The following is a 27378-nucleotide window of genomic DNA, read 5'->3' on the forward strand; positions in this document are numbered from 1 at the left end:
ATGAAATTTACGGATTGCTCAAACCAAAGCAAGTAACTCTTTTTCAGTCACACTATAATTGATTTCATGTTTATTTAATGCACGACTTGCGAAAGCCAATGTGTAATGTGTCCCATTTGTGTTGTCAAAATCATCTTCAAACAACTCTGCACCCAACCCGTACTCAGATGCATCTGTCGACAAACAAAATTCTAAATCTGAACGAGGATGATGCAGTATTTCAGACGTCAATATTGATTGATTGATATCTTGGAAAGCCTTTTCCTGATTGTTTCCCCATATCCATGTCGTTCTAGCCTTTACTAATCGTAACAAGTGTGGATTATTCATGAATTGTCCCTTTATGAAACGTCTATAAAAGCCTACTAGTCCTAAATATGACTTCAGTTGTTTTGAATTCTTCAGTGGACATTCTCTTACCGCTTTTAATCTATCTGGAGCCGGCGAAATTCCATTTGATCCTACAATATGTCCAAGAAACTTTACAGTTTGTTTCGCAAACGACGATTTTTATAGTTTTATCGTTATTCCTCGCTGTAGTACTGTATCTAAAGTACTATGTAATAAACACAAATGCTCCTCCCAGGAAGCTGATGCTAACATTAAATCATCAACATATACTACTATTTGTTTCAATAATTCTGGGCCCATGGCTTTATCTAATGCCCTAATGAAAACAGCTACACTAAATTGAGTCCGAAAGGTAATACTTTGAAGTGATAACTTCATCCATTGGATGAGAAAGCTGTGTATTTACATGCATGTTTCGATAATGGGATTTGCCAGTATCCTGTAATTAAATCCATTGTTGTAAAGTATCTTGTATTTGAAAATTTTGTAAGTATATTTTCAATAGGTAATAGTCTATCACGTTCCATTTCAATATCCTTATTTAAAGTTCTAGCATCTAACACCAATCGTACACCTCCACATGATTTTTTTACAATTAGCAGTGGGTTATTATATGTGCTATTGCTTCTTTCAATAATGTCATTTTCTAACATTTTTTCGATCTCTTCTGATACTGCCTGATGTAGTGCCGCTGGGATCAGATAATGTTTATAGTGAAATATTCTGTCACTTTTCATCTTAATGTCATACACGTTGTAACAACAACAACTGTACATATAATAATTTTTTTCTTCTGATTTTAGATAAATTAGTGTAAGCAATGTTTTGATTTTATTTCTTTTTCTTTTCGTGTCATTATGTTAAAGAAACTGTGAGCAACTTTCGATGTGAATGTTAATATTTATGTCAAATTTCAAGCAATGCTATAACAGAATTGAAGTGTAACCCTTGTTGAATCTATTGTAACATGTTTGAAATTGTAATTGTGAGTCTGGTCCATGCGTAGGCAATGTATAAGGATATGTGGAATGTAAAACCTTTGGTGAATACCCTATCTGTAGGGGAGCGGTAAAGGGTGGATGGCAGGCGAGCGCGGGAAAATGCACACGAGCGCAGCACGGCATAACGGGCTCAGCAATACAGTCGGAGTTGGGCATCGGTCTGAGGAACACGTTCCAGATTGAGGAGGCTATCCTGGAAAAAGTGGGTTCATTGAGCCTCGGATGTGCCGTTTCCGACGACTACACAGCATGGCTATCTTCTATAGGCACTGAATTGAAAAGGATTGCGACGCTAAGAAGAAGCAAAGTGCCGATACACCAAGAGTCATAGCTGTGATTGTACACTCCAGGAAATTGAAATAAGAACACCGTGAATTCATTGTCCCAGGAAGGATAAACCTTATTGACACATTCCTGGGGTCAGATATATCACATGATCACACTGACAGAACCACAGGCACATAGACACAGGCAACAGAGCATGCACAATGTCGGCACTAGTACAGTGTATATCCACCTTTCGCAGCAATGCAGGCTGCTATTCTCCCATGGAGACGATCGTAGAGATGCTGGATGTAGTCCTGTGGAACGGCTTGCCATGCCATTTCCACCTGGCGCCTCAGTTGGACCAGCGTTCGTGCTGGACGTGCAGGCTGCGTGAGACGGCGCTTCATCCAGTCCCAAACATGCTCAAGGGGGGACAGATCCGGAGATCTTGCTGGCCAGGGTAGTTGACTTACACCTTCTAGAGCACGTTGGGTGGCACGGGATACATGCGGACGTGCATTGTCCTGTTGGAACAGCAAGTTCCCTTGCCGGTCTAGGAATGGTAGAACGATGGGTTCGATGACGGTTTGGATGTACCGTGCACTATTCAGTGTCCCCTCGACGATCACCAGTGGTGTACGGCCAGTGTAGGAGATCGCTCCCCACACCATGATGCCGGGTGTTGGCCCTGTGTGCCTCGGTCGTATGCAGTCCTGATTGTGGCGCTCACCTGCACGGCGCCAAACACGCATACGACAATCATTGGCACCAAGGCAGAAGGGACTCTCATCGCTGAAGACGACACGTCATCGTTCGTCCCTCCATTCACGCCTGTCGCGACACCACTGGAGGCGGGCTGCACGATGTTGGGGCGTGAGCGGAAGACGGCCTAACGGTGCGCGGGACCGTAGCCCAGCTTCATGGAGACGGTTGCGAATGGTCCTCGCCGATACCCCAGGACAACAGTGTCCCTAATTTGCTGGGAAGTGGCGGTGCGGTCCCCTACGGCACTGCGTAGGATCCTACGGTCTTGGCGTGCATCCGTGCGTCGCTGCGGTCCGGTCCCAGGTCGACGGGCACGTGCACCTTCCGCCGACCACTGGCGACAACATCGATGTACTGTGGAGACCTCACGCCCCACGTGTTGAGCAATTCGGCGGTACGTCCACCCGGCCTCCCGCATGCCCACTATACGCCCTCGCTCAAAGTCCGTCAACTGCACATACAGTTCACGTCCACGCTGTCGCAGCATGCTACCAGTGTTAAAGACTGCGATGGAGCTCCGTATGCCACGGCAAACTGGCTGACACTGACGGCAGCGGTGCACAAATGCTGCGCAGCTAGCGCCATTCGACGGCCAACACCGCGGTTCCTGGTGTGTCCGCTGTGCCGTGCGTGTGATCATTGCTTGTACAGCCCTCTCGCAGTGTCCGGAGCAAGTATGGTGGGTCTGACACACCGGTGTCAGTGTGTTCTTTTTTCCATTTCCAGGAGTGTATGTGTGCAGTGCGCCTCGCCACCTCGCCGCTCGCCAACCGCCGCATCGACACGAACAGGTTGAATCTTTAGAATTGTATTCGTGTGGACCAGTGTTAATTTTGTTCCCGACTGTTCAATAACAACTTAACTTTTACCAGAATTGTCCTATCAATTAATTATCCTTATCACTAACCTAGACAGGGTCCTTTCCACATGTTGTGCAATCCAAGTGCCCCAAAATGAAGATTTAAAGTTTATGTTAATAAGAATTTCCTGCAGACCTTTTTATGCTAGAATGAATTCTAAGGAGCTTTATTGTTAATGAAAATATAAGCGAAGAACGAAGGTCTGACAAAGTTAGAAGTTAATTTTGGAACTGGTTTAGTAATGAAGCTTAATTAATTTGAGACAAAAATAATGGTAGTTAAATGAGGAAGTAATAAGACAAAAAGAGTAGTAACTCATATTTTGTATATCTTGAGTGATTAATTTTTCCAATAGTTGATAGTTGCAACACAGTGATCATAACAGTTTCAGGGTCCCCCCCCCCCTTCCACTCTTTTCTTTTCTATTCATTTAAATTCTGGAGTGTACTAAACTGATTTGACCTGCAAAGTTAAAGTCAATATAAAACATAAATTTATCAGTGTTTTACCCTTATTAAAATTGACATTGTTTGTGTGTTTCAAAAGTGCTATTTCTAGGGTAACCTGTGCCCAATTTCAATCAGATCAATAGACAAAACGCAGTTTGTATTAATCATTATAGTGTAATGTTGTGTATTTATAGCTTGTCCAAATTAGTACAAAAAGGGAAAATATTAGTTCAGTAGATTTTTCTGGTTCTAAAATTTACCATATAATGCAGTATTACTACGTGTTGTTATGCTTGTACGTACATCCACTTGTACAAGGAAAAAGACTCACTTAATGCCTAATTAGGCTGGCGACCGTATTATTAACAATTGGTAGCATCTGCTGTGTATGTTTCTTGCCCGTCCTAACGTGTAGTTGCACTTTAGACTTGCTTGACGTATCATTGTTGTTACTGAGTGGGCGTAAGTCTGATTTTGCCTCCATTCAGGTACACACGGTCAACATATTTACTAAAAACCATTCTTATAAGGTGAAGCCCGTCAACTTATCATAGTACAGGCTTTAAAGAGTTAACGCACGTTGACGAGCGTAGCGTTACAACGTAATCTGCAATTACTCCTAGCTAAGTTGAAAAAACTGGTTTATATTGTAGTAATATGTCGTGCAACTGTTGTCTCTGTAATTCATTCAAAACATCTGATTCTGTACACTTGTTGGTAATTGCCCCTTCAATATCCTCATCGACTGTTATTGATGTAGTATACGTCATGTAAGTTGTTATTCCTCTTACTAATTCTTGTGGTGACAGTATGTCACAACCTTTTTGAATGAATGGAACTTGAAGGTTTAATTCCTTTATTAATAATGTATTGTTAAGAAAATCTAAACACACTGCATGTTTATACAACCAGTCTGCCTCTAACAAAATTTGTATCATCAGATTTCTTGCGACTAAAAAGAGTGCGATGAAATGTGTAGGGTAAAAAAATTCAACGTAGTCTTGTTTCTTCTGTTACTACCTTACTTTTCTTTCCATCTATTCCTCGTAAGTGGACTCCTGTGACTGGTAATACTAGACATTTAAAGTGTTTCCTCAATTCTGTGAAAACTTGTAGTGATATTATACTGACCTCACTGAATGAGTAGCGCAAATGAAATTGGATAGCTTTCCACATAGCCTTGTACTGTTGGTAATACAGTGGTGTGTAGTGGCATTTCTAATTTGTTCCGTTAATAAATCGTCCTTAATATTGTAAGTAGGCTGTTCATGTTTTCTCTATGTAAGTAGGCTGTTCATGTTTTCTCTATGTAAGTAGGCTGTTTATGTTTTCTCTATGTAAGTAGGCTGTTTATGTTTTCTCTATGTAAGTAGGCTGTTCATGTTTTCTTATTGGCAACGTTACGTAGCGCTCAATATGAAAATCACTGGCTGTGCTGTGTGCAGTCTGTGGCTGCTTTGCATTGTTGTAATACTCCCCATTGTAGTGTTAGGCAGCTGGCTGTGAACAGCGCATAGCGTTGGGCAGTTGGAGGTGAGCCGCCAGCAGTGGTGGATGTGGGGAGAGAGATGGCGGAGATTTGTAATTTGTCATGAACTGCTATATTTATATATGATGATATCAAGGTAAATACATTGTTTGTTCTCTACTAATATCTTTCATTTGCTAACTATCCCTATCAGTAGTTAGTGCCTTCCATAGTTTGAATCTTTTATTTAGCTGGCAGTAGTGGCGCTTGCTGTATTGCAGTAGTGGGAGAAACGAAGATTATTGTGAGGTAAGTGATTTAGTGATTTGTGAAAGGTATAGTTTAATGTTAGTCAGGGCCATTCTTTTGTAGGGAATTTTGAAAGTCAGATTGCGTTGCGCTAACAAAATATTGTGTGTCAGTTTAAGCACAGTCAGGTACAATTTTTCAAAGGGGAAGTTTCATAATATCATTGTGTTCTAAAAAATTTACACAACAATGAACATCAGTTGGGTCTGAAGTACTTACTTCACATTATGCGCTGCGACTCTCTGCCCAGAACATGCCTCGTTTTCCGAATTTGTGGTCTGTCGATAGTAATCATTATCATTTCTTTGATTCTTAAAGCCCTTGGATCGTTGAACTCATTCTTGTTATTATTATTTCTCACTCCTGACCTATGATTTGAATTAGATGAAGCATTATATCCATTCGGTAGCTGCTGTATCGTATTTTGTATGTTAGAAGTTTGTTGTCTAGTATTAGATAAATATCTGTTCGCTCTGTCTGTTTGCTCTTTATCAAACGTATCCAGGGGTTCCAATACAGTCAACAGCTGTGTTACTGTTTCCCAACCTTTACAAAAAAACTTCTTTTGTATCTGTACTGGCAAATGTGTAACATCGGCCAGTTGATCCTCAGGTATGGGATTGTCTAAGTATCTTGCTTTCATTAAATGATTTTGCACGTAAGCTTTCAGTGTTCCCTTATCCCTCTTATAAAATGGTGGATTCAGAAGGTATTTTCGTAACTTATCTTGAGCTCCCTTTGACCAAAACCTTTCTGTAAATTTATTTTCGAAGTCTAACAATGAATCAAATTCTTGTAAGTGTGTTATTCCCCAATCGTGAGCTTCATATTCCGTATATCCTATTACAAAATCGATCTTACGCGACTATGTCCAGGTCCCAGATAATGAACTAGAGAAAGCCTTTAAAAACACAATTGGATGGGTCTTACCATCAGATCTAAAGTATGCAAAATGTTTCACTAAATTATCGTTATACTCAATAAAGTGACATTTTTTGTTTAATTTAGACATTTTTAAGTGTTCTAGTTCAATTATCTTATCACTCATGTTTATCAATACTTGATTCTCTACCTCGTTTTGTAGCTGTGTAAGATCAGGTAACTGGGACATAACATTGGTCGTTATTGATGTTATTTTACTTTGTATTTCAGTAGTCTCTGTAGAGATAATATGCACCTTATCTTCAATGTCAACCTTAAAAGTACCCCATGTGTTTGTTAAGGTCGATATTGGTTTTGGGAAATCTATAAGCAACTCAGTCCTAATCGTATCTAGGTTAGAACTGCGTTCCTTATCCCACTCTTCCAGTTTTTGATAGATTTCTGTTTTATACTAAATTAGTATAAAAGTTATTATTACTTTCATTAATTTGCTGAGTAGTATACTCTTGAATGTCAGTTATAAAAGATTCAAGATTTTTCATATTTGCCTCTATCTGGTCATTAAGTCTTTTATCCAAATCTTGTTTTAAGTCATTTAAAGTCTTAGCCTGTGCGTCAAATTTCTTGCTTTGTTCGTCTGCAAAGTCAGTGAAAGCCTGTTTCTGTCCCTGTTTTAAGTCATTTAAATTCTGAGCCTGTGTGTTTGTAAAGTCCGTGAAAGCCTGTTTCTGTTCCTGATTAAATTGATTAAAGTTCTGATCGAATAAATGTTGCATTTGTTGTAACAGCTGCTCCATATTTGCACTCATATTGCGTGATAATATTGGCATGTAATAGTAATATTATGCTCGTAATATCACTGTATAGAAATCACTGTATATCATTATATCATTTTTTGTTTATAAACGTCACTGTATTGAAAACACTGTATATTCGAACTATCACTGATCACATCATAGTAGTTAATTATATTTAAACAGTTGTAGCTCACCAAATGTGAACTGTAGTGGTGGCGCATTGGCTAGCGTCGTCTGCTGGCGTGTCTCGGCTGTAGCATGGCTGGCGTCGTCTGCTCTGATATAGTTAACTTAGTTGGCGATATAGCTGTAACTCGTAGCGTCGCTCACTCGTTGGTTGTTCTCGATGTTTGTATATGCTGGTTAAACCGTCGTATCATGTGTTTGTTTGCGTTTTGTTACTCCGTGCTTTTCGTTATACTCGATCACTTTCAAAGAATAAAAAGTTTCATTTCTCTCATATGTTCTAATTTCTTACGTAAACGTTTTTATCTTAATTAGATTAATTCGTTGCTTCAAGGTTCTTGCAACGACGCGATATCGTCTTCCAATTTCAGGGTCGCCAAGTGCGCTGTCCCCGCCCCACAGATGAGTTTTATTATTTGCGTAGTTCGACTCTTGTCTTAATGTTGACTAAGTTCGTCGAGTGAAAGAGGGGACGGCGTAGCTGATGAAGAAAATGTCACCTATGGCGATCATTCACCAGTAACTGCCGCTGTCTGACTGCTCCCCGTAATAACTCTTATTCAGAACTCCTTCTTTACAATAGTTACAGCGATTTATTTCTCATATCTATGTACAGTCGGCTCTTGAGGTACCGCCTACTACGTTACCGGCCGTTAAATTGCTTCTTCCTACTTTCGCTGTGTTACACAAAGTTCCTCATTATTCATTCTTAGTTTTTTTTTCCTCCGAAGTCCAACAACCGCCTCGGTGTATCCCGCCGCCGCGACTTTGGACCTCCATGGAGCGACGTCATAAGCCTCACTGTGTTTGCTCCATGGCGGCCCGCCACTTGCCGCGTCAACGAAAGTCCGCGTCGGTTTCTGGCTCGGTGTTTGAATTATCTGCACATATAAAAACCAAATACTTCCGTAGTATATATACACACAACTAACAAATCTTAACCCGCAACTCAATTTTATCATTTAATTAGAATTTGAGCTAGGCCAGGGGCGATAGATGGTGCATGCAAGAGACCACTTGTCGTCTGTCACATCACAGGTTGCATAAGTACGACTAAACTAATAATGTGACAATCAATGTTAACACCAATCATGTATATGTGTCCTGTAAGCTTACTAATTCCACATTGTTTCCATAAAGGCATTGTACAAATGGCCTATGGAACATGTAACTAACTGAAACACAGTAAATGCAAGTAGTAATTTAATAATTTAGTACTAATTATGAAATTTAAAAACATAAATTGACAGTTACTACAGTACGTAACATATATTTGCAGAACTCACTACACCTTGGAAATAACTTCCCCCAAATGTCTCAAGTCTGCTGGATGCAGCTTTCGTAAAAGTCCTTCACATATCCTGCAAAACTGCACTTATTTCAAGTCTAATGGCAGTCTTAAGTTCAACGACTGTCTGGCAACTGATTGGCAAAGACTCTTTCTTTGAAATATTCCCAAGGGAAGAAATCTGGAGCTGTTAAATGAAGAATGTGAATGCTATGTCAAATCGCCTAGATGGGATATCAAACAGCGTGAAAAACTGCGACAGAGTATAACAATGCTGTAATGTGCTGTGTGAACCGTTGCGCCATCCTGCTTAAAATAAATTTTACACAGAAGTCCTCTTGGCTGCAATACCAGAATGAGGAAATTAACGTTTGCAACATGCCTGGCGCCAACCTGAAAAATATAGGGACCAGAACTGGATGTATTTCTTTCTAACATATAAAGTCATGAAACAGTTTACTTCATCAGACATCACCAATGAAATAATCTAAAGCCACTCTAACTAATTAAATAATGACAGTGGCTCACTTTGCTGCAAATGCCGAGAAAGAAATCGACTTTATTCTTTTACCCACACTTCCAAGTACACATACACGCAGCAGGTCCTCATGTGTCTGTGTGGGACGAATCATCCTTGAAACGAAATAACAAACAGTTTCAACCTCTACATCTATGTCTACATAATTATTTTGCGGTTCGTACTTAAGCACTTGGCTGAACGTTCAGACTATTTCCTTACAATTTCTCTCTACATAGGTGTGCAGCAACAAATATTTTCACATTTGGAGGTGAAAACTGATGAGTGGAATTTTGCGAAAAGATCTCGTCTCGTATGCTCAGAAAAATATCACATCAACAGACACAAAAACATTTTCAATGGACAACTGCATTTAGCTTTTTCACAAACATATTAAACATAGTTTCAGCCTCACCTAGGTCTGACAAAGATTTTCAGAAGTTTCGTCTTGGTTGGCGTAGTAGTGACGTTAGTGGAAATCCCCTCCCAAATATTCCCCTTTGCCCTGTTCACATTTTCCAGCGTCCCAACGGCCCCAAACTTTTATTTTATGTTACTGACTGACCACGTAACTACGGGTGCTTGATTAGTTAAGACAGCTTTACAAAAGTTGGTTCAGGTTGTACACTGTAGACTTCATTTACGATACCTCCCACTGTAACTAACAAATATGAGCTCATTTTATATCCTCACCTCGCCATCTATGAGGCCGTTCTGAAAAGTAAATCCTTTGATGTTTTATGTTATAGCTCCTAAAACCTTTTAATGAAAACAAACGTTATTAACATTTTACATTTTTCCGCTAGAGACCTCCTAATTGTAGAGTGTAACATGGCGTTGTGTAATGGAACAGTGTTTTCTGCGTGAATTACGGCATGCTGATATCGAGGTTAGAATTAGAAGAGTTCTCTTTCAGCATGACAATGCCGCACCACACACCAGCGCTGCAACATCTGCAAGAATTCGACGCCTTGGGTTCCGTGTCATCACCATCCTCCACACATTGCCGACATTGCCCCATCCGATTTCCATCTGTCTCCAAAAATAAAACAACTTTCACGGATTTCACTTTGATAAAGATGATGCGGTTCAAGCAAAGTGGAGGTTGTGACTCCATCTACAAACCCAACCGCCCTACGGTGCTGGTGTCAAAAAACTGATCTCTCACTGAGGGAAATGTGTTAGTCGCCTTGGTGGCTACGTTGAGAAACATATATGTAGATATAAAGAATAAGAACTTTCACCAATTATCCCAGGTACCCCTAAAATTGTGGATATAACATTTATCTAGCTTAATATTAAATTTTATCCCTTCCCATGCTCTACTACATATTAGCCCTTCACATTCTCGTCCTACCACTAGGGATGTTTAACCCTACAGTATATATTCTGCTAGTTACTATATGATATATGTACCAAGTTGTGCTGAATTTTCTCCAAATGTAAAAGATTACATGTTACCTCATTCCGAGCCCAGTCTGACAAATAGGGTTTGTCTTAACCTACCGCTAATTGTCTGCTGATACTAAGTAAAATGAGAGCCTAATATAGTTGAAATTACATCAGGCTCTGAAGAGTAATGTTAGGTTACACACAAAAACACACATACAGACATTAATATTAACTAGAAAATTGTTTTCCATAGACCACACTACCTAATCCTATTCAGATCATACATTCTTTACGGTTCGTACCCGAAGCATTACACAGTATTAACCATCGCTCACTGATGACTCAGGTACTAATTACAGAAAAAGTATGAGCTGACGGCAGCTGTTTTCGACTGAAACCCGTCATTCAGTAACCACCGGATTGAATTCATCAAAACTACTACAATTATTGTAAATAAAATTAACAACTGTGTTCACAAAAAGGTACGGCCAAACTTTCAGGAAACATTCCTCACACACAAAGAAAGAAAATATGTTATATGGACATGTGTCCGGAAACGCTTACTTTCCATGTCAGAGCGCATTTTATTACTTCTCTTCAAATCACATTAATCATGGAATGGAAACACACAGCAACAGAACGTATCAGCGTGTCTTCAAACACTTTGTTACAGGAAATGTTCAAAATGTCCTCCGTTAGCGAGGATACATGTATCCACCCTCCGTCGCATGGAATCCCTGATGCGCTGATGCAGCCCTGGATAATGGCGTATTGTATCACAGCCGTCAACAATACGAGCATGAAGAGTCTCTACATTTGGTACCGGGGTTGCGTAGACAAGAGCTTTCAAATGCCCCATAAATGGAAGTCAAGAGGGTTGAGGTCAGGAGATAGTGGAGGCCATGGAATTGGTCCGCCTCTACCAATCCATCGGTCACCGAATCTGTTGTTGAGAAGCGTACGAACACTTCGACTGAAATGTGCAGGAGCTCCATTGTGCACGAACCACATGTTGTGTCGTACATGTAGAGGCACACGTTCTAGCAGCACAGGTAGAGTATCCCGTATGAAATCATGATAACGTGCTCCACTGAGCGCAGGTGGAAGAACATGGGGCCCAATCAAGACATCACCAACAATGCCTGCCCAAACGTTCACAGAAACTCTGTGTTGATGACGTGATTGCACTATTGCGTGCGGATTCTCGTCAGCCCACACATGTTGATTGTGCAAATTTACAGTTTGATCACGTTGGAATGAAGCCTCATCCGTAAACAGAACATTTGCACTGCAGTGAGGATTGACACATTGTTGGATGAACCATTCGCAGAAGTGTACCCGTGGAGGCCAATCAGCTGCTGATAGTGCCTGCACACGCTGTACACGGTACGGAAACAACTGGTTCTCCCGTAGCACTCTCCATACAGTGACGTGGTCAACGTTACCTTGTACAGCAGCAACTTCTCTGACGCTGACATTAGCGTTATCGTCAACTGCACGAAGAATTGTCTCGTCCATTGCAGGTATCCTCGCCGTTCTAGGTCTTTCCCAGTTGCGAGTCGTAGGCTGGAATGTTCCGTGCTCCCTAAGACGCCGATCAATTCCTTCGAACGTCTTCCTGTCGGGACACCTTCGTTCTGGAAATCTGTCCGATACAAACGTACCGCGCCACGGCTATTGCCCCGTACTAATCCATACATCAAATGGGCATCTGCCAACTCCGCATTTGTAAACATTGCACTGACAGCAAAACCACGTTCGTGATTAACACTAACCTGTTGATGCTACGTACAGATGTGCTTAATGCTAGTACTGTAGAGCAATGAATCGCATGTCAACACAAGCACCAAAGTCAACATTACCTTCCTTAAATTGCGCCAACCGGCAGTGAATCGAGGAAGTACAGTACATACTGACGAAACTAAAATGAGTTCTAACATGGAAATTAAGCGTTTCCGGATAGATGCCCACATAACATCTTTTCTTTATTTGTGTGTGAGGAATGTTCAAAAATGGCTCTGAGCACTATGGGACTTAACATCTGAGGTCATCAGTCGCCTAGAACTTAGAACTACTTAAACCTAACTAACCTAAGGACATCACACACATCCAAGCCCGAGGCAGGATTCGAACCTGCGACCGTAACGGTCGTTCGGCACCAGACTGTAGCGCCTAGAACCGCACGGCCACTCCGGCCGGCTGTGTGAGGAATGTTTCCTGAAAGTTTAGCCGTACCTTTTTTTTGTAACACCCTGTATATGTGTGTGTGTGTGAGTGTGTGTGTGTGTGTGTGTGTGTGTGTGTGTCTGTACATATATATATATATATATATATATATATATATATATATATATATATATATATATATATATAATGCCTTTATGCCATAAGTATAGCACCTGTAAGGACTAGACGATTGGGGGATTGATCAACATTCGTTATGGACTACAAGATTGAACAGCATTTATTGACAACAAAAGTGAACCTTAAAACAAACTCAGACAAGAAGCAACGCAATAATTTTCTTTATGATTACAGGAACATCCGGTTAAACCTGAAACTGAATGGTGAATATGTAAGCATCAGAAACGAATTTCTTGCTTAAGACTGTATTGATTCTGTTACTCATTGTTTTCCAATTTCTGCCAAGACACGCTCTGCATATCCGACGGCCCAGCACAGCGACAAATTCAGGACCGCCTGGGACGGCCCACACAATCCAGGCCAGGTATCAGAGACCGGACGCAGCCGACCGCTTGCTTGCCACGCTACTTCATTCCTGCACCAGTTCAACTCTGAGAGAGTTGAGTCTCAATACCGTACCCCGCCCCCTCCCGCCAAAGGTCAGCTCACTTGCAAGTTGGACACGATCTTTCGACTCGCAGAATGGGCCATATTCATCAGGACGCTTTATTTTGTTGACTCCTCTCTAATCTAACTATTAGCGTGATTGATTTCGGTGTGTTCTCACGTCCAAGCCTCATTACTCTAGCCAATTACTGCACCAACTACGATGAATCGAAAAAATTCAGGTAAGACCAGATATTTTTGGCAAAGAATCCATATCTGTAATAAAAGAGAGGTTCCCATTCTGGAATATGAAACGGTGGCTAGGTCAGAGGGTGGCGAATTTTAGCACAGACAAGTGTCCCTCCTGAAAATATTAACTTTTCATCTGAATCTTTACGTATGAAATTTCCAGATATTGAGTTGTTGCAAGTTAAAACAAACAACCTGATTTACATTGATAGTGGCCAGGCCAAATCTCTGACGAAATAAGCATCAAACGAAAAAACTACAAAGGAAGAAACTCGTCTAGCTTGAAGGGGGAAACCAGATGGCGCTATGGTTGGCCCGCTAGATGGTGTTGCCATAGGTCAAACGGATAGCAACTGCGATTTTTTGAATAGGAACCCCCATTTTTTATTACATATTCCTGTAGTAGGTCAAGAAACATGAATGTTTTAGTTGGACCACTTTTTTCGCTTTGTGATATATGGCGCTGTAATAGTCACAAACGTATAAGTACGTGGTATCACGTAACATTCCGCCAGTGCGGACGGTATTTGCTTCGCGATACATTGCCCGTCTTCAATTGGACCGTTTACCAATTGCGGAAAAGGTCGACATCGTGTTGACAAACGGCTATTGTGATCAAAATGCATAACGGGCGTGTGCTATGTATGCTGCTCGGTATCCTGGACGACATCACCCAAGCGTCCGGACCGTTCGCCGGATCGTTACGTTATTTAAGGAAACAAGAAGTGTTCAGCCACATGTGAAACGTCAACCTCGACCCACAACAAATGATGATGCCCAAGTAGGTCTTTCAGCTGCTGTCGCGGCTAATCCGCCGATCAGTAGCAGACAAATTGCGCGAGAATCGGGAATCTCGAAAACGTCGATGTTGTGAACGCTACATCAACATCGATTGCACCCGTACCATATTTCTATGCACCAGAAATTGCATGGCGACGACTTTGAACGTACAGTTCTGTCAATGGGCACAAGAGAAATCACGGGACGATGACAGAATTTTTGCCATCGTTACATTTAGCGACGATGCGTCATTCACCAACAGCGGTAACGTAAACCGGCATAATATGCATTATTGGGCAACGGAAAATCCACGATGGCTGCGACAGGTGGAACATCAGTTACCTTGGCGGGTTAATTTGTGGTGCGGCATTATGGGAGGAAGGATAATTGGCCCCCATTTTATCGATGGCAATCTAAATGGTGGAATGTATGCTGACTTCCTGCGTAATGTTCTACCGATGTTACTACAAGATGTTTCACTGCATGACAGAATGGCGATGTACTTCCTATATGATGGATGTTTGGCACATAGTTCGCGTGCGGTTGAAGCGGTATTGAATAGCATATTTCATGACAGGTGGATTGGTTGTCAAAGCACCATACCCATGGCCCGCACGTTCACCGGATCTGATGTCCCCGGATTTCTTTCTGTGGGGAAAGTTGAAGGTTATTTGCTATCGTGATCCACCGACAAAGCCTGACAACATGTGTCAACACATTGTCAATGCATGTGCGAACATTACGGAAGGCAAACTACTCGCTGTTGAGAGGAATGTCGTTACACGTATTCCCAAATGCACTGAGGTTTACGGACATCATTATGAGCATTTATTGCATTAATGTGGTGTTTACAGGTAATCATGCTGTAACAGCATGTGTTCTCACAAAAGATAAGTTAACAAAGGTACATGTATCACACTGGAAGAATCGAAATAAAACGTTCAAACGTTCAATTTAAAAAAACCTACCTGTTACCAACTGTTCGTCTAAACCTATGTTTGTGACTATTACAGCGCCATCTATCACAAAGCGAAAAAAGTGGTTCAACTAGAATATTCATATTTCTTTAGGTACTACACGAATATGTAATAAAAAATGGGGGTTCCTATTTTAGAAAACGCAGTTGATATCCGTTTGACCATGGCAGCCACATCTAGCGGGGAAACCATAGCGCCAAGCTAGACAATTTTCGTTCTTTGTAGTTTTTTCGTTTGACGCTTATTTCGTGAGATATTTGGCCCCGTCACGATCAATGGACCACCCTGTAGAGGTACATATACAGGGTGTTACAAAAAGGTACGGCCAAACTCTCTGGAAACATTCCTCACACACAAATAAAGAAAAGATGTTATGTGGACATGTGTCCGGAAACGCTTAATTTCCATTTTAGAGCTCATTTTAGTTTCGTCAGTATGTACTGCACTTCCTCGATTCACCGCCAGTTGGCCCAATTGAAGGATGATAATGTTTACTTCGGTGCTTGTGTTGACATGCGACTCATTCCTCTACAGTACTAGCATCAAGCACATCAGTACGTAGCATCAACAGGTTAGTGTTCATCACGAACGTGGGTATGCAGTCAGTGCAATGTTTACAAATACGGAGTTGACAGATGCCCATTTGGTGTATGGATTAGCACGGGGTAATAGCCGTGGCGCGGTACGTTTGTTTCGAGACCGATTTCCAGAACGAAGGTGTCCCGACAGGAAGAGGTTCGAAGCAATTGATCGGCGTCTTGGGGAGCACGGAACATTCCAGCCTATGACTCGCGACTGGGGAAGACCTAGAACGACGAGGACACCTGCAAAGGACGAGACAATTCTTCGTGCAGTTTACGATAACCCTAATGTCAGCGTCAGAGAAGTTGTTGCTGTGCAAGGTAAAGTTGACCACGTCACTGTATGGAGAGTGCTACGGGAGAACCAGTTGTTTCCGTACCATGCACAGCGTGTGAGGCACTATCAGCAGCTGATTGGCCTCCACGGGTACACTTCTGTGCATGGTTCATCCAACAATGTCTCAATCCTCATTTCAGTGCAAATGTTCTCTTTAAGGATGAGGCTTCATTCCAATGTGATCAAATTGTATATTTTCACAATCAACATGTGTGGGCTGACGAGAATCCGCACGCAATAGTGCAATCACGTCATCAACACAGATTTTCTGTGAACGTTTGGGCAGGCATTGTTGGTGATGTCTTGATTGGGCCCCATGTTCTTCCACCTACGCTCAGTGGAGCACGTTATCATGATTTCATACGGAATACTCTACCTGTGCTGCTAGAACATGTGCCTTTACAAGTACGACACAACATGTGGTTCGTGCACGATGGAGCTCCTGCACATTTCAGTCGAAGTGTTCGTACACTTCTCAACAACAGATTCGGTGACCGATGGATTGGTAGAGGCGGACCAATTCCATGGCCTCCACGCTCTCCTGACCTCAACCCTCTTGACTTTCATTTATGGGGGCATTTGAAAGGTCTTGCCTACGCAACCCCGGTACCAAATGTAGAGACTCTTCGTGCTCGTATTGTGGAGGCTGTGATACAATACGCCATTCTCCAGGGCTGCATCAGCGCAACAGGGATTCCATGCGACGGAGGGTGGATGCATGTATCCTCGCTAACGGAGGACATTGTGAACATTTCCTGTAACAAAGTGCTTGAAGTCACGCTGGTATGTTCTGTTGCTGTGTGTTTCCATTCCATGATTAATGTGATTTGAAGAGAAGTAATAAAATGAGCTCTAACATGGAAAGTAAGTGTTTCCGGACACATGTCCACATAACATATTTTCTTTCTTCGTGTGTGAGGAATGTTTCCTGAAAGTTTGGCCGTACCTTTTTGTAACACCCTGTATACAAGGATCTACAGTTATGCATAACCGTCCTACGAGCCTTCTTAAAAGTGGTAATGACGTGAAGTTTTTTCGAATTGCTTGAAACAATTTATTGATCATGGGACATACGATAACCTACTGGATTAACTTGTTTTGCACAGTCCGAATGCAGTCGAGGAAGTGGAAAGACTGCAGGAAACAGTGAGTAACATACAAACTGAATTGGCTTCAGTCTTCAAAGAATAAAGGGCCGAAGTGACACGGTGACCGCCACATAACTGCAGTGCGCTCTGTATTGCCAGGTGGGTGATTAGTTTTGGAAGCTTGGCGTAAAGTCAAGGACACAGCAAGCGGTCGATTCGCTGAGCCCGGTTGTGCAGCGAGCGTTGTCGTCGGTCGAGGTCGGGCCGTGTCCAGTATAAATGCGGGGCCAGGCCAGCTAACCAGCATCAGTTCGCAGCTCCAACAGCCGCTACATCATGAAGGCTTTCGTAAGTACAGCCGCCACTGGGTTAATTTGGCCCAGCTCCAGACACACGGTCGTTACTGTTTTCGCTGAGAAACTATGGCTACGTTAGGTACCTTCAACAAGATGCTCTTTCTTGTTGATGGCTCACATAAGTACAAACCGCTCTCTTTCTAGTAACACTACTCTTTCTTCTATATTCTACAAGTGGTAACAAATATTTTTGCCCGATAGTTCCAGAAATTTTGCGTCACATCTCTCTTTCTTTATCCTGGTCGTTGCAGAATATAGCTGGTAAATAGGTTACGGATGGGAATACAAAATAGTATCTGTGAAGAAGTACATCCTTAATATCTAGACGAAAAAATGGCTCTGAGCACTATGTGACTTAACATCTGAGGTCATCAGTCCCCTAGAACTTAGAGCTACTTAAACCTAACTAACCTAGGGACATCACACACATCCATACCCGAGGCAGGATTCAAACCTGCGCCCGTAGCGGTCGCGTGGTTTCAGACTGAAGCACCTAGAACCGCTCGGCCACACTGGCCGGCAGTTGTGATTAAAGCTCAAAGAAATAATCAACCATTGTCTAGACAATAGACGTACCCAGTACCATAATAGAAGGTGGAAAAGACCCACCTTGGTGTACCATATACGGAGAATCTTGTATAAACTGAGGCTATTACACTCTATCAACGAAAAAGATGTAGAAAACGTAGCGGAAGTCCATGAAACTACAACAAGAACTGTGTATGAAGCCTGCAGTATCTTTCACTGTAGGATCTGGGTGAAAAATTAGAAAATTATAGGAAATTCTGGTCATCTGTTAACTCAACAAACGGATCCTGTCTCTCATACCCTATTCTAGCATTGAGATTGAAGATGACAGGCATACAGCTAAAATATTTAATTACATATTTAACTATTCACATATGAAGGTACCACTTCACCAGGGTTTCATTGTCACACACATTCACAAATAAGAGATACTAAAGTATGTGTAGCCCACCTGGCTAGCCGCGCAGTCTAACGCTCTGCTTCCCACATGAAAAGGCGTGCCGATCCCCGGCACGAATCCACCCAGTGGATTAGTGTCGGCCGGGCGGAATGGCCGTGCGGTTCTAGGAGCTACAGTCTGAAACCGAGCGACCGCTACGGTGGCAGGTTCGAATCCTGCCTCGTTCATGGATGTGTGTGATGTCCTTAGGTTAGTTAGGTTTAATTAGTTCTAAGTTCTAGGCGACTGATGACCTCAGAAGTTAAGTCGCATAGTGCTCAGAGCCATTTGAACCATTTGATTAGTGTCGAGGTCCGGTGTGCTGGCCAGCCTGTGGATGGTTTTTAAGGCGGTATTCCATCTATCTCAGCGAATGCGGGCTGGTTCCCCTTATTCCGCCTCAGTTACACTATGTCAGAGATTGCTGCACAAACACTGTCTCCATGTAAGCGTACACCATAATTACTGTACCACAGAAACATTTCGGGTTACACTCGTCTGGCATGAGACGTTCCCGGGGAGTTAAACTGGGGGCTGAACTGCACAGTAACCCTAGGTTCAGTGTGGGGCGGCGGTGGGGTGGGTGGACTACTGTGGCCTGTTGTGTGGTCGTGAACCACTGAGGGTTACAGAGGGACGAAGCCTTTCCGTCGTTTCTAGGTCCCTAGTTTAATGCACAATACACAAAGTATGTATCATGGAATTATTTTGTTGTTGTTTTTCAATTTGCAGGTTTGCTCTTTCCTCGTAGTCCTGCTGGTGGCGGCCGTGTTCGCCCAGGAGAAGGCCAAGGAGACCCTGAAGGGCGCTGAGGCCTACTACGCCTACGCCGCCCCCTACGCCTACAGCGCCTTCGGCTACCCCGCCGTCAGCGCCTACTCCGCCTACCCTTACGCTGCCGCCGGCTACCCCTACTACTACCGCTGAACATGGACATTACAGTGGGGAAGTCATCGATGTAATAAACGGCTTTGCAACAAATAAAATTTGTACATAGCAAAATTAAATTATTTCTGTTTTCTTGCACCAGCCATACACCCTTACCACAAAGACTTCCAGCAGTTCATTGTGCTTGAATAGGCAGCAAAAACACCTACGCTTGCATAGCAAGTCTGACAACAAGGAGATAACAGTAACACAAGTCTACAGCAATTGAATATAAGTTGGAAATATACAAAATTATATCTCCTTCCATAATAAAATGACGCATTGAATTAAACAGTACCTGGGAAGCCAGTGCTTGGGTACTGAAATTTTAGCCATTATGATCATAGGTAGCAGAAGTCTAAATCAACTGTATATGAACTAGAAATACTGAAAATTAAATCCTCTTCTACAATAATATCACACATTGGACTAAACACTATCTGGGAAACCTGTGCTTGGCCCTGCAAATGTAGCTGTATTGATCGTTGCAGTATGGATTGCCTTCGCTGTGTAACAGCGGTTGAGGTAAATTGTAATTTTTTTAGTTATATTTCAGTATAATGCTGATATAACTTACCATCTCTTTGTTTACGTTTTTCTGTAATTATTATATATCGTTGATTCCAGACTCAAATCTTAATTTACGAACGACGAGTATCTGTTGATGCAGAAAGTGGTGTATACTTTGGTTAGCAGAGAGATATGCAAACGAGAAGTTTTTTATTGAAGAAAACACTACAGTGAAGAGAAGAATTCAGTTAGAGAAATCCTCTCGTGTCATTTAGTGTTCAATTCCACGTTACAAAGACGTGTGGTGTACTTTTAATCACATAGTGTGTATTAGCATGTAGGATCTGAATAATAGTTGACAATAAACATTCTTTATTAATAATTTTAATAATTGACTTACCATATTGCTGCAACTCAGCAGCAATCACGAGTTTGCGTATTTTCCACTGGTAGTTGCAGAAGAAGTCTTTGAAACCCAAGGTTCAAAACATGGTTCAAATGGCTCTAAGCACTATGAGACTTAACATCTGAGGTCATCAGTCCCCTAGACTTAGAACTGAGTGAACCTAACTAACCTAAGGACAATAGACACACCCATGCCCGAGGTAGGATTCGAACCTGCGACCGTAGCAGCCGCGTGGTTACAGACTGAAGCGTCTAGAACCGCTCGGCCACAGCGGCCGGCCAAACCCAAGGTTACACTTACACAAAATATCTACATTAATTGTGTCACACATTCTTATGTTTAATCTGTAATGGGACAGGTTCCTTAACCTAAAATAAATTCGCGTCGATGCCACAGAATGTTTCATAGTGTTTTGACGATTTCATATCAAACACATTAACTAAATGCGGAAAGTAGTTGAACATTTTCGCAAGGTACTGTAAGTAGGCTGTTTAGGTTTTTATGTTGGTAACGTCACGTAGCGCTCTGTATGAAAATCACTGGCTCCGCAGTTTGCAGTCTGTGGCTGGTTGGCATTGTTGGAATATTTGCTATTGTAGTGTTTGGCAGTTGGATGTGAACAGCGTGTAGCGTTGCGCAGTTGGAGGTGAGCCGCTAGCAGTGGTGAATGTGGGGAGAGAGATGGCGGAGTTTTGAGAGCGGATGATCTGGACGCGTGTCCATCAGAGACAGTAAATTTGTAAGACTGGATGTCATGAACTGATATACATATATTATGACTTTTGAACACTATTAAGGTAAATACATTGTTTGTTCTCTATCAAAATCTTTCATTTGCTAACTAAGCTTATCAGTAGTTAGTACCTTCAGTAGTTAGAATCTTTTATTTAGCTGGCAGTATTGGCACTCGCTGTATTTCAGTAGTTCGAGTAACGAAGATTTTTGTGAGGTAAGTGATTCATGAAAGGTATAGGTTATTGTTCGTCAGGGCCATTCTTTTGTAGAGATTATTGAAACTCACACTGCGTTGCGCTAAAAATATTGTGTGACAGTTTAGTGTTGATCAGAATAAGTAAAGAGAGATATGTCTGAGTACGTTCAGTTTTGCTCAGCTGTTTGAAAGTCAAATAACTAAGAGGTTTATCAGCACAGTAATTCATAAATTTTTCTAAGGGTACGTTTCAGTACGTACAACATTTATTCAAGTTTACTTATTACCACATCGTAAAAATGACGATTATTCGCGCCTACACAATACTTCAGGCGTTTCACCCAGTTTTTGAAAACATCTTATGTAACTAGAATGAGATTTTCACTCTGCAGCGGAGTGTGCGCTGATGTGAAACTTCCAGGCAGATTAAAACTGTGTGCCGGACCGACACTCGAACTCGAGTTCGAGTCTCCGTCGGGCACACAGTTTTAATCTGCCAGGAAGTTTCACATCTTATGTAACTGCTGGGGGAATTCTGGAAATTTCACCATGAAATCGATCTTTTGACGGTTGAAAGCTTATTGGCCTGTCGCAGTATTCTGTCGCCTTCAAATAACCCCATGGGTAACGGTCTGGCACGGTTAATCAGGCAAGGGTTACCACCGCACTTCACGGAGAACTTACAAGGTTTTGTTGGATGTGTTGCATGTTGCGCCGTCTGGCTGGTACCAAGTTTTCCTAACGAACGACTAGGGCTTGGCTGTAAATTGCTACGCGCACGTGTGATGTTCTAGGCTGTTCTGGCGGTTTTCTAAGGGTCGGTTGACTGGCAGTTGCATGGACGTTCCTTACCCAGTTCAATATGCTCCACGAGCAGAATTGGATATCGCAGCTAAATCTAATAACACTTACGAATGGCTCGTTACATGCGCGCGACAGATTCGTCGTAGCGAAAATAGTACGCTACAGCTAAGGACCATGTTGCTTCGACCCTTGTGACCTAATTGCTGGTATGTCCATGGGATGAAACTTGACACTCCGCACTAGTAAAAGGCGGCGCCGTCGTCGCCGTATCTTGTTTCTAGCGCGCGTTATCCAAATCTGAAATCGTCAAAACATTGTGAGACACCATGTACATAAAAATTTAGGGAATACGTTAAAAATTATTAATTTCATTTAAGAATATTCCGAGTTAGCTACCAAGCAGCTTAGACAAAATTTGAAGAAATATGATTCAAACAGCTTGAATAGATAAATGTTCTAAAAAATATCTGTGTAGCGAAATTCACTTCAATATACACTCCTGGAAATTGAAATAAGAACACCGTGAATTCATTGTCCCAGGAAGGGGAAACTTTATTGACACATTCCTGGGGTCAGATACATCACATGATCACACTGACAGAACCACAGGCACGTAGACACAGGCAACAGAGCATGCACAATGTCGGCACTAGTACAGTGTATATCCACCTTTCGCAGCAATGCAGGCTGCTATTCTCCCATGGAGACGATCGTTGAGATGCTGGATGTAGTCCTGTGGAACGGCTTGCCATGCCATTTCCACCTGGCGCCTCGGTTGGACCAGCGTTCGTGCTGGACGTGCAGACCACGTGAGACGACGCTTCATCCAGTCCCAAACATGCTCAATGGGGGACAGATCCGGAGATCTTGCTGGCCAGGGTAGTTGACTTACACCTTCTAGAGCACGTTGGGTGGCACGGGATACATGCGGACGTGCATTGTCCTGTTGGAACAGCAAGTTCCCTTGCCGGTCTAGGAATGGTAGAACGATGGGTTCGATGACGGTTTGGATGTACCGTGCACTATTCAGTGTCCCCTCGACGATCACCAGTGGTGTACGGCCAGTGTAGGAGATCGCTCCCCACACCATGATGCCGGGTGTTGGCCCTGTGTGCCTCGGTCGTATGCAGTCGTGATTGTGGCGCTCACCTGCACGGCGCCAAACACGCATACGACCATCATTGGCACCAAGGCAGAAGCGACTCTCATCGCTGAAGACGACACGTCTCCATTCGTCCCTCCATTCACGCCTGTCGCGACACCACTGGAGGCGGGCTGCACGATGTTGGGGCGTGAGCGGAAGACGGCCTAACGGTGTGCGGGACCGTAGCCCAGCTTCGTGGAGACGGTTGCGAATGGTCCTCGCCGATACCCCAGGAGCAACAGTGTCCCTAATTTGCTGGGAAGTGGCGGTGCGGTCCCCTACGGCACTGCGTAGGATCCTACGGTCTTGGCGTGCATCTGTGCGTCGCTGCGGTCCGGTCCCAGGTCGACGGGCACGTGCACCTTCCGCCGACCACTGGCGACAACATCGGTGTACTGTGGAGACCTCACGCCCCACGTGTTGAGCAATTCGGCGGTACGTACACCCGGCCTCCCGCATGCCCACTATACGCCCTCACTCAAAGTCCGTCAACTGCACATACGGTTCACGTCCACGCTGTCGCGGCATGCTACCAGTGTTAAAGACTGCGATGGAGATCCGTATGCCACGGCAAACTGGCTGACACTGACGGCGGCGGTGCACAAATGCTGCGCAGCTAGCGCCATTCGACGGCCAACACCGCGGTTCCTGGTGTGTCCGCTGTGCCGTGCGTGTGATCATTGCTTGTACAGCCCTCTCGCAGTGTCCGGAGCAAGTATGGTGGGTCTGACACACCGGTGTCAATGTGTTCTTTTTTCCATTTCCAGGAGTGTATTTTATTACGGGTTGGCACAAATTGCGTCTATCAGCTTCTAATGATAGCAGAATCATGGTGAATGCAAGTACTAATTTTGATACAATTGTGAAATACAAATACATGAATTCGTTGTTACTACAGAGTGGACCACATATGGTCAGACATAACTACACCTTGGAAATAACTTCCTCCAAATGTCTCCCGTTTGCTGGATGCACTCGTGAAGGCATCGCTGGATAGCTTCCGTGAAAGTCGTTCACATTCCTTCGAAACTGTGCTTATTTCAAATCGAATGGTAGTCAACAATTGTGGCTCTGAGCGCTATGGGACTTAACATCTGAGGTCATCAGTCCCCTAGAACTTAGAACTACTTAAACCTAACTAACCTAAGGACATCACACACATCCATGCCCTAGGTAGGATTCGAACCTGCGACCGTAGCAGTCGCGCGGTTCCGGACTGAAGCGCCTAGAACAGCTCGGCCACCCTGGTCGGCAGTCAACAATTGTCTGCAACTGATTGTCAAAGACTCTTTCTTTCAGGCAATGCCAAGGGAAGTAACTCAGAGCAGTTAAATCTGAGGAATATGATGACCATGTCAAATCGCCAAGGTAAGATTTCAAACAGTGTGGAAAAATGTGCCAGAGTATAACCATGCTGTGATGTGCAGTGTGAACTGTTGCGCTATCCTGCTGAAAGTAAATCTTATTTAGCAGTCCTCCTGCCTGCATTTCCGGAATGAGGGAATTAACTTTTGCTACACGCCCGCCAGGGTGATAATGTCGTGAAATAAATATGTAGACATGACGAATAAGAACTCTGACCATTTAAACCAGCCACCCCTTGGTTCAAATGGCTCTGAGCACTATGGGACTCAACTGCTGTGGTCATAAGTCCCCTAGAACTTAGAACTACTTAAACCTAACTAACCTAAGGACAGCACACAACACCCAGCCATCACGAGGCAGAGAAAATCCCTGACCCCGCCGGGAATCGAACCCGGGAACCCGGGCGTGGGAAGCCAGCCACCCCTAAAATTGTGGATATAACATTTATATAGTTTATTCTTAAATGTTATCCCTTCCCACCCTCATCTACATATTAGCCCTTCACGTTCTCGTCCTATCACTAGGGGTGTCAGCCATACAGTAATCATTTTACAAGATACTATATAATATATGTACCAAGTTTTGTTAAATTTTCTCCTATTGTTTCAGAGTTTTGGTTACACGTTATCTCGTTTCCACCCTTATCAGACAAATAGGGATAGTCTCACAGCTACAGTAACTGTCTGCTGACACTTATTAATATGTGGGCCAAATATAATTGAAATCACTTCAGGCTCTCCAGAGTTACTCTGGGTTACACACAAAAATACTCATACATATACAGATATCAGTATTAACTTGATAATCGGTTTCAGTTGACCATACAACCAAACCATGTACTGATCATGTTTTTTTTCTGTAATTGGTATGTAAAACATTACACTACGTTAACTACACATAGGCTGTTCAGTTTTTCTGAAGATACTGAAACTTCTGGAAAATAACACTTTGGACCAAAAATTTTAAAATTATAATTTATTCATCTCAGAGAGGGACATGAATGATACAAAATTCAATCACCCACCACACCTCATGTGTGGGGGGCAGAAAGGGTGCAATATTTAAATCTTAAATGGAAGCCATTTTTTATTGCAGATTCGTATTCTACGGAAAAAATGTGTATGTTTTGTCTGCCACATTTTATTTTCGTTACGCAGAAGATGGCGCTGTAATCGAAAAAATGATAATTGGTAGAACATTGTATGTTTCAAAAGGCTATCCAATGACACTTGATTTAACAACCACCTACACGGTGGGAGGGTATGACAGGAAATTTTTTCGCAACTTTTAATAGGACAGCACTGACTGTTATGATAAGTCATAGTTCGTTACGTGGCCAGAGTGGTGCGTCCAGCAGTCCCCTTTTCGTTTTGGCGGAGGAATACAGTGTTGAGAATATGGTTTCCCATTACAAGTTTTGAAACAATTGCCTCACCGTTCTTGCAGTGTGGAGGTGGGGTTTTAATTCAAGTGTTATTGGACAGCATTTTGAAACATACGATTTTTCCCCCATTTCCATTTTTCCGTCTACTGGGTCATGTATAGCAAACGAAAAAATGTTCCAGAGAAAACCTATGCAGGGACTCTATAGATGAGGCTGACGAATGACACTTCCTCTGACCATTTGCCGTTTGTTCCTTGTGTGTTGTAGTTGACAGGGGGTTGCAGCGATTGTCATGCACGATACACATAACCGTACTTTGACTTATGCAATGCTGGCGCGCCAGTTGTTTGGAGCTTGTACTAGGTTTCATCTCAATATCCTGTACAATTCAAATGGTTGAAATGGTTCTAAGCACTATGGGAATTAACTTCTGAAGTCATCAGTCCCCCAGAACTTAGAACTACTTAAACCTAACTAACCTAAGGATATCACACACATCCATGCCCGAGGCAGGATTCGAACCTGCGACTGTGGCAGCAGCGCGGTTCCGAACTGAAAGAATTCAGTCCTCCACATCTGAAGTACGTACAGCCCGGCTCCTCCGTAAACGTTCGTTTGTCTGAAAGGACCCTTGGTTACATAGACGCCCAGAAGGGGCTTTAAATGTTATGTGATGTGGTTGGTGTCTGTGAGGATACTTGTTATGGTATAGCTTTGCTGCCTCTTGTCCGTTTTCATCTGCTTGGAAGTACACAAACACCATCTCGGCTTGTTCCCGACAAGAATATTGGACCAGTCTGCTGCTTACAGTATGCTAAGTTAATCACCCAACCAGCAACACGCGAGAAACACTTGGCAAATGTTCACAGCAATTGTCATTCGTTAGTGCCATCTACCGTGGCAACGATGCACGTCCCGACACATGTTCATAGGACCTTTTCCCTCCAATTCGAGTCAGGAAACCGTCCCTGCAGTTTGTCGGTTTTATTAATGTGAACCCTTGATATTAAATGAGGATGCCTGATTTTGGTGAGTCCCCTCTAATCTCACCATCAGGGTAATTAATTTCTGTGTGTATGGTTCAAATGGCTCTAAGCACTATGGGACTTCACTTCTGAGGTCATCAGTCCCCCCGAACTTAGAACTACTTAAACCTAACTAACCTAAGGATATCACATATATCCATGCCCGAGGCAGGATTCGAACCTGCGACTGTAGCGGCCGCGCGGTTCCAGACAGTAGCGCCTAGA

The 27378-nt window shown here is 42.9% G+C and overlaps 1 protein-coding gene across 5 annotated transcripts in view; it reads left to right on the forward strand.

The window, feature by feature from the left end:
• The window catches only part of LOC126475122 (uncharacterized), a 402308-nt gene that overhangs the window by 289410 nt on the left and 85520 nt on the right, over positions 1–27378 (forward strand). For 2 of the 5 annotated variants that reach the window (XR_007586661.1, XM_050102721.1), the window contains exon 2: positions 19390–19664. The exons of 2 other annotated variants lie outside the window; for them this stretch is intronic. Coding sequence is in view for 1 of the 3 variants with exons in the window: in XM_050102721.1 (XP_049958678.1) it covers positions 19390–19584 (195 nt within the window). In the remaining 2 variants the exon portion in view is untranslated. Of the gene's footprint in view, positions 1–17485; positions 17683–19389; positions 19665–27378 lie in introns of those variants that run through there. One more of the 5 variants, XR_007586665.1, reaches the window with a different exon arrangement.

This window comes from Schistocerca serialis, chromosome 4 (genome assembly GCF_023864345.2).
Source record: "Schistocerca serialis cubense isolate TAMUIC-IGC-003099 chromosome 4, iqSchSeri2.2, whole genome shotgun sequence".
Classification (NCBI taxonomy): domain Eukaryota; kingdom Metazoa; phylum Arthropoda; class Insecta; order Orthoptera; family Acrididae; genus Schistocerca; species Schistocerca serialis.